An 8,111-nucleotide genomic window follows, 5' to 3' on the forward strand; every position below is an offset into this window, starting at 1 on the left:
TTATAAAAAATATGCAGTATTATTATATAATTATTCTACCTACATAATCTCTATTTATGTAACTATATAGTATTTTATTATATCATAATTTAATTAGGGACATTTCACTGTAGCTATCGATTTGCACTTTTACCCAATTTGTTTCAAATGTTAATAATAATTCAAATGTTAATAATAATATAATAAGTTTCTTGTGATATATCATGAGACGAATCAATTCGATCCCTACATTAAAATTTGTTACTTGTTGAAGTCAAAAAAGAAGAAAGCTGCCGCGTAAATTTTTATTTTCGAATTTTTTAAAAAAATTCTATCAATTAGAATTTTGAAGAAAAGAAAATTAAAAAATTGGTAAGCTTAATGACTGAAGAGAACAACATAAAAGTGAGCAAGAAAAATGTACATAAAGTGGCATACATCCCCCAATAACAGTTGGCTTTACACAGAAAAACAAGCATATCCACAAGGCATCATTTGTACATAAACACCAATCCCTCGCCTCTGTATAATACACGCCCTCTGCATTTGTGTTCGTAAAGCGAAAATCCACTGCACCAGCATTAGCAAACATTCGGCATCTACGCGTCGTCAGCTCACTAGACTCGTATATATAAGCTTAAAAGTGAATGTACAGGTTTTGGTACAGACCACGACTTTTATTTGCAATCAAGAAAAAAGATGACAGGTAGTTCAAACTAGCCTCGGTTAGCTGTACAATTGACTTCCTTTCCTAAAGAGTCGCTCCGGCATGTGAGGATTGAGCAGCGCTTCTCCTTTCTGTCACCAAAATATGCGAGTGATAGCGAGTTAAGTGGGGCGTAGAGAGTGTATCAATGAGGAATCATTGTTATCATACAAACATTAGTTCCTAGTTGGTTGGAGTCCGCTGCATATTTCCATGTGTTTTGAGTCATACGTCTTTTTTTTAAATATGAGAATGAACGATTCAGTTTTTGTTTTCAAAACTCCAATCCAATTCCACGCATTCAGCCGCCGATTTTGGAGTGACGTGGAGTATTAAGTGTCCCATTAAGATGAATAAAAGGATGAAGAATTTATATCAGTGTATTCGAAGGGGTAACAGATGAATCAAGGTACTTGCGCATCAAATGCTCGTAAAAAATGAATTTTGAAATAAACGATAGCAAGCCAAAATATGCATACCCCCAGCAGCCACAAGTTTCTCTACACGAGCTACTATATGCTTTCCATAAGTGTACTTCTTCAGTGCATTCAGATGGACTTTGATTCTCGACATGATCAGTTCACGCTGCTGATCACTACAAGTTTCGAGTACTTTCTGTACGACATAATTCGCAAATTGATCTTTCATCATTGCCTGGTTGAAAAGAAAAAAATCAAGCCAATTTAAGTTTGATCGAATAAGCTAGAAAATGAACCCCAAAACAATGGTGCATCAACTCCAAACACCCAATCATCAGAGTAGGGTAATCTGACTTCTTTATGTCAGATTCATAAGAAAAAACAGCATATATCATATCATAAAAAACTGCAAGCTACTCTCTTAAGGTGCTGCAACTTTGACTTTAAAATTAACTGCAACAATGTATGTGTCTGACTAAGTTTTTTAACTCTTCTTCAAGTGGATTAACACATAACGGTTTTCAGCCTTTTGAGTGAAAAATTCACCCACACAAAAGCAAAGCAGATAAAGCCAGAGACAATGCATCTGTGAATGCTGAAATGAAAGGATAAAAATGCAATCAAATATAGTAAAAAAAATAATCGCATAGTAAAAAATAAAACGATCAGAATACGCTGAAATCACCTGAAGAGGCTCATTTTCATCAGTTGTTCCAAGCATCTCGTTCACCAACAGTTGGCATTCACTTTGATCGCCAAAAGCTAAGCATTTCTCAACCACATTCGATGCAAACTTCTGCTGGCTCATTTGAACTATCTTTCCAGCTAACTCCTGAATGACGGAAGACCGTTCATTTGGCTTTCCATGCTCCAGTACATGCTAATAACAACAATACAGGAAACAAATAAGTGGAAATCTCGGTGACTTCTTCTGATGACCAGAAAAGAAAAACACCTAAATGCAATTTTATGAAGAAATATCACATTCCCTCTAATTGCATTCACAAGAACACAGCACCATCAGCGATTACAAAAGTTGAATCCTTTCAAGACCTTTGCAACCAGTAAAAGAACAGTAGCAGAGTATATGAACCACAAAATCTTGGAATAGACACCAAACAATGGATGTCAGCTCATTTATCACATAAAGTTAATATATTTTGTATGCAGTCAACCGATGTCTTAGTCAGCACACAAGGGAGCGAAGATAAAGGTTAAAAGTTACATATAAGCCAGATGTACCTTATGATTTCAATCACAGGCAACAGAAAAGCAAGGCAGTTTAAATAATCTAAGATGTTAATTTATTCAACAACAACAAAACCTGATGCAGATTGTAAAAATAGAGTTAGTGCATAATCCATGGAAGAAATGAGACATAAAGAACAAAGTAAAACAAATGGGAAACGAAGAAACTGTGATCAAAGTACATTCAAGTAGCACTCTTTAAGGAAAAAAGTGGAAAGAGATCTTAAAAACCAACTAAATCAACATAAGACTACTGCAGACCTTTAAAAGTTCCACAATGGCAAAAGCATAGACTAGAGTACAGCGTACTTAACGTAGAAATATTTCAAAAAAGAACCTGGATAACATAATTTCCATACTGATCCTGTGCGAGCATACTAACAGACCCCAGGATCTCTCCCATCACTTTGCTCTGGGTTTTTTCGTCCTCACAATGCTCCAGAACTCGCTGCCGAACAAAAAGAGTATCTCATAATGCATGTTCCTCAACAATACACGAGCATAAATATCCCACACCCCCCCCACCCCGAAACATACAGAATACCATAATACCATAATTTTTCTGACCTGTATTACACGACACCCATATGGATGAGTAGAGAGAGTCACAACTTGGTCAGAAAATGTTGACACGATAAACTGAATATGCTCCTCTGGGACACATTCGATGCATTTTTGAATGACGTGATTCCCATTTTGATCACGCACGCAACGCATAACATGCCCATCTAGCTCTTCCACCATTTTGATCTTTTGATCCATATCGACGACTTCGATCGCCTAAATAATCGGAAAAGGTCAGTCGCTTAAATTTTTGAGCAAGTCCTATTTTGAAATAGTAATAGCATTTCTTGAGGAATATTAATTAGAATAAATTCAACAGACTTGGGAACTATTTCCTGACAGGGTATCTATACAGGCTATATCACCACAGGACAACACTAGTCAGAATTTTTCAGACAAAAAACTTTGGATTAGGGTGGTTGTTAGATCCATATAGGTAAATTTACCTTTTGTATTACCCGACAACCATACATTTGGAGGCTTAAGGTAAGCACATGTCCAAGAAGCTTGGTGGCCATTTCTCTTCTTTGAGGTGCCATTCCATGTTCAAAAAACTGGGAAAAGACAATATTAGAATCAGAGATATGCTAACATACTCAAAAAGCTCCAATTCCTGACTTGGTAATACAGAGACATTGATTACTGCAGAATGGATCGCCACAATTCTGGGTACCTTTTGGATTACATAGTTACCAAACACATCGCTCATTAATGTAAGAGATTGTGGGAAAATTTCTTGGAAAACAATGCTCTTCTCATCTGATGTGGCAGTTTCAAGCTTCTGTTGAATAAACCGGCTTCCATATTGATCCGCACTAGTGACAGATGATATGATTTAGAATTCGGATCTGAATAATCATATAATATAGACTCTCTGATGAAAACACATACCTAAACTCCACAACATGGCCGGCAATCTCAGAAAGCTCAAAACATTTGGTTTTATTACACTTAAACTCCTCTAGCAGAGATGATGCAAAACTACTGTCCATTTTGTCCAAGTACCACGGTCCCATGGCGCTACCAGCTACATTTCTCATTACACCAGAAAATCTAAGGTTCAACTCTCCATGCCTCATAGGGCTACCAGGTCCTCCAAGCAGATTTGTAACAGCAGGATTGGACAACGGGCTTCCAGGATAGGATAACCCAATCCCAAAGGTAGGATTTCCATAGTAGCCATGTGGACTTGAGCCACCAGTCTGGCCACCGAGTGGAACACCATACTGTGATTTTGGAGGAGATAACATATTGCCAAGATAAGCTTTCTGAAGCAGGTCCATGTATGAATCACCAATGTAGTTCCGATCAACAGAAGGATCGTTACGAGATGCAACTTGTGCAGCATAGTCAGCTGCACTCAAATATTGCAGATACAAAGGGTCGACATACTGTGCCTGAAGTGCACTCCCAGCCATCTGATTTCCCATTCTACTAAGGTTCTGCTGTGCAGCAGCAGAACCAAGATCCGACCCCCCCAACATTATAGAGTCCATCCCAGGTGCCGCCAAAGCAGATGCAGCTGCGTTCTCAAATAAAGGTGGTAGATTGGGGCTGCCAAGTTGACCTGGTATTGGACTCATAGGATATGCACTTAATCCATAATTTGAAAATGATGAATTAGGGCTTCCAAAATGCTGATACTGAGAAAGTAGGCCGCCACCAAAATTAGTAGCAGTTGCAGAAGATACTATCAGATGTGAGTTATTAGAAGGAAGTGTATTTTTTGGTAGCTCAGACGTAAGGTTAGTCTTACTGTAATTTGACGCACCACCATAGTTAACAGCCGAAGCTGAACAAGTTATTTTCCCTGCCTGAGGAACAAAAGATGCACTAAACTGATCACTTTCATGTTTCTTAAGATAGATTTGCTGCTTTGACTGACTCTGCCCACCATGAAGAGGCAAATGATAATTTTTATGGTCATCCAAATCTTGTTCAATCTGGTATGATGGAAGATTCTCTGCATCGATAGAACCATTCAAAAGATTCATTCCTGATAAAGCAGCTACAAGATTTGCAGATTCGTCAGAGTGAGCAGATACACCATTATAGGGGCTAGGACTGCTAATGTTTCTTATTTCTACGTTTCCTACTCTGCCTCCTCCAATAGCAGTTAGGCAAGGACTAGAACTTCTTGCAATACGTTGAGGTCCTTGCTGATCGGGAGTTGAGCTTCTTGACAAGGATGAACCCAGCGCGGCGGCATAAGAATATGACGCAGGTTTCCTAGCATGATGAGCAGCTGAAGAACTTTGAATAGTAGAAGTAGAGTGTATAGGGTCTGAAGTTGCCAAACCATGATGCAGATGAGCCAGCTCAGCTTCCGCATGACCCATGGTAGTGGTATTTTCATCAAAAGTGTTTCTGCTAGCTGGGCGTGAAAGGTTTCCAGGAACCGGAGTGGCGCGATTCAAATCATCCTGCACAAATAGAGATCACCCTGCTGAGTAAAGAAGACTTGGACAAACTCCATAACTGATCTTGCTTAGGATAAAATGTAAGAACGTGATAAATAAGTAAAAAAAATAAACAAATTGTTGAGTGTGGCGTAAAAACGCTAGGTATTAACCCTGTCACATACAACCACAGAAAAACTTAAATACAAGTTCATTTGCCTACCTATCCGTCAATTGCATTCACATCACGTAGACTAGTTGAAACAGATAAATCGAATGACACCGATCTATTCAAGTGTGTAGGGAGAGAAGATAAGACAAATATAACCGTAGGCATGCAAGTCAGAATTAAAGCAAATGCTATAAAGGATTAACGCCCGCTAATTTGCTCACATGATTGATCAATCAATTTGGGTTTGTTTTTTACTAGTACCGAGAAACAAATATTTTTGCTGGATTAAGAGAAAGAAAGAAAAACCACAAGAAAACGAAAACACGAGGTATATTTATAAAAATGCAAGGCATGTCTAGTTACTGTCACATCTTTGAACTTGTGGGGCAAAGATGCTTAATGGAGATAGATAGGTTTCACACATAATATAATGTAGTTGCACTGGGAATGGATCTGTAAGAGTAATTTTTGTGGGTACCAGAATTCCAGGTATGTTTGATTCTCGAAAATGAAAGGATAAGCTTTAATTAAAAGGTTACATTGATTGAGACGATATAAAAGTGTTGACACTGGTAGGAACCAAGTTGATTTTCAATCTAATAAAAAAATTACCGGAAAACAGGCAATGCCTAGAATGATATTCAAACGTACCAATTGCCTTCTTCACAACAATTGCCATAATATAGCAAATTATATTTATAGACGCAATAAGCCACACAAAATTGCATGTTTTATGCCATCGTACATCCATTTTATAGGCAAGCACATAATAGTAAACATCAGCATCTCGAGATACCAGATAAATTTTTAATGATTGGAAAATAAATTCATCAGTGATAATTAATTTATCTATACAAGGAAAAATACACAAAATAATACAGGTGACTCACGTGAAACATCTCTGCAATACTCTTTTGGTTGCTATGAAGTCCTAACCCAGGCAAACCAATAAGTCCACCTCCCCACTCAACAGAGCCTTGCAGTTTGTCCTTATCCTTTTCACTATCTTGCTTATTTAGATCAAAACCAGGTGGCATCGAGAACATTGATCTTCCAGTGTCACTATCCGTTCGGTTCACCTTCCTCCTATTCCCAATTGCAGAACTACCCCCTTGCAACCTCTGAGCAAACCGCCAATCCTCTCTTGACAACAAAGGAGGTGGCAACCTTGGGTTCAGATTGACATTTGAGTAATAGTAAGATAAATACGCAGGATCAGACCTGAGCTCCTCCTCGGACAAGAAAACACTGCCAGTCTTATTTCTCGCAAACTCAGCAAACTCGCCTAAGCCGCCTCCACGGTTTAACAACCCACCAACTGCAGTCGATGAACCTTCCACAGTAGGCGGAGCAGACCCACTTCGATACAGGTTCAATTCCTTTTCATGATCATCAGCCTCGTGCCTCCGCTGTTCACGGAGCAACAACCCTATCTCCTTTTCCAACTCATCTCCAAAGGAACTTTCATTATTTCCAATCCTTGGCCTCCTACCCAATTCAGATAACATGCTTCTTCACAAGATTGAAACCCAGATATATTTACTTGCACATTCCACGAATAAAGCAAGGTCAAACGGCCACCAACAAACACCAATCCCAAGAGCCCTAGAAACCTATCAAGATCAAATCTTTAATCATTTAACACTACCGATAAACAAAATTCATACGCACAAATTGAACAACATAGCCTCAAACACATAAAAATCCGACCTTTTGACCTTCGATCTTCAAGAAAGCTCGGTTCTTAAATATGAACATGAAAAGCATCAAAACATAATGATCAGACACAGATAACAACCTTCTTTCCCGGCTTACGAACTAAAAAAATTTGAGCCTTGGCAAAAGGTCCATGTCCCTTCACAATGAATCTCAAGGAAATTAGCATATAAATGCAACTGGCTAAACACAAAGTGAAAAAATTAAGTTGAGCTCAGAGGCAAGTGAGAAGAGAGTGTTGGTGGGATAAAAAGCCTAACGAAACAAGATCAAACTGGCGGCGAATTGTTCTTACAAATCCCCATTTAGGGTTTTGTTTCTCATTACTGTTACTGTATCTAACATACTATATATATTATTTCTTTCTAAAAATGCATTAAAGCATCTTTGTTAATTCTGGGCAGGTCTTTTTCCCCATATCATTCATACATGTATCTATAATTTCCCTAAATAATAGGATGCCTAATTGACTAGGTGATGGATAACCAAACTCTTGCTTAAAGATTTTTTGTATGCATATATATAAATGTCATTTATTACACACACACACACACATATATAATAAAAAAATATTAAAAAAGAATTTCAAGAGAATCATTATTAAGTCTTAAATACGATGCATGAAGTTACAGATTGAAGAAAGAGAAGAGGTGAGCGAGTTCCAAAGGAAGTATCCGGATGACACGTTTGCTTTTTGGATTTGGTAATGGAAACTTCAAAGTGCAAACACCACTTGTTGTCAAACCACTGCTAGTTGAATTACCTAAAAACTAGTCTCCGATTAATTCAAAAATAAAAAATAAAAAAATAGGCTCGGAGAGTTGCAGCTATTAATTTACATGCAAATACATAGTTACGTATACCTCAATAAGTAAAATTAACCATCGTTAGTATTAACAATAAAATCA

The 8,111-nt window shown here is 37.8% G+C and overlaps 1 protein-coding gene across 3 annotated transcripts; it reads right to left on the reverse strand.

The window, feature by feature from the left end:
• Nucleotides 1–352: 352 nt before the first annotated feature.
• Nucleotides 353–7,727, reverse strand: LOC142553439 (pumilio homolog 2-like). Of its 3 annotated transcripts, none has more exons than XM_075663690.1 (10): nucleotides 7,286–7,727; nucleotides 6,378–7,100; nucleotides 3,808–5,339; nucleotides 3,590–3,731; nucleotides 3,363–3,470; nucleotides 2,920–3,132; nucleotides 2,690–2,800; nucleotides 1,790–1,984; nucleotides 1,165–1,339; nucleotides 353–777 (listed from the first exon to the last, which is right to left on the reverse strand). In XM_075663690.1, exons 2-10 carry the CDS (start codon nucleotides 6,993–6,995, stop codon nucleotides 731–733), a joined length of 3,141 nt encoding a protein of 1,046 aa, XP_075519805.1. In that variant the 5' UTR covers nucleotides 6,996–7,100; nucleotides 7,286–7,727; the 3' UTR covers nucleotides 353–730. The 3 variants fall into 3 exon arrangements, with proteins under 3 accessions (XP_075519805.1, XP_075519804.1, XP_075519803.1); XM_075663689.1 differs by having other exon boundaries at nucleotides 6,378–7,092; nucleotides 7,198–7,727; XM_075663688.1 differs by having other exon boundaries at nucleotides 7,198–7,726.
• Between the last annotated feature and the right edge of the window lie 384 nt (nucleotides 7,728–8,111).

The sequence above is a fragment of the Primulina tabacum genome, chromosome 8, assembly GCF_025594145.1.
Source record: "Primulina tabacum isolate GXHZ01 chromosome 8, ASM2559414v2, whole genome shotgun sequence".
Classification (NCBI taxonomy): Eukaryota; Viridiplantae; Streptophyta; class Magnoliopsida; order Lamiales; family Gesneriaceae; genus Primulina; species Primulina tabacum.

Excerpts from the sequence above, each read along its gene's own strand:
- LOC142553439 (XM_075663690.1), bottom strand. The coding sequence starts at position 6,995 with ATGTTATCTGAATTGGGTAGGAGGCCAAGGATTGGAAATAATGAAAGT. Across the intron at positions 5,340-6,377 it reads GTATTGCAGAGATGTTTCAC|GATGATTTGAATCGCGCCAC; the intron begins GTGAGTCACCTG and ends CTATTTGTGCAG. Across the intron at positions 3,471-3,589 it reads GTAACTATGTAATCCAAAAG|TTTTTTGAACATGGAATGGC; the intron begins GTACCCAGAATT and ends GTCTTTTCCCAG.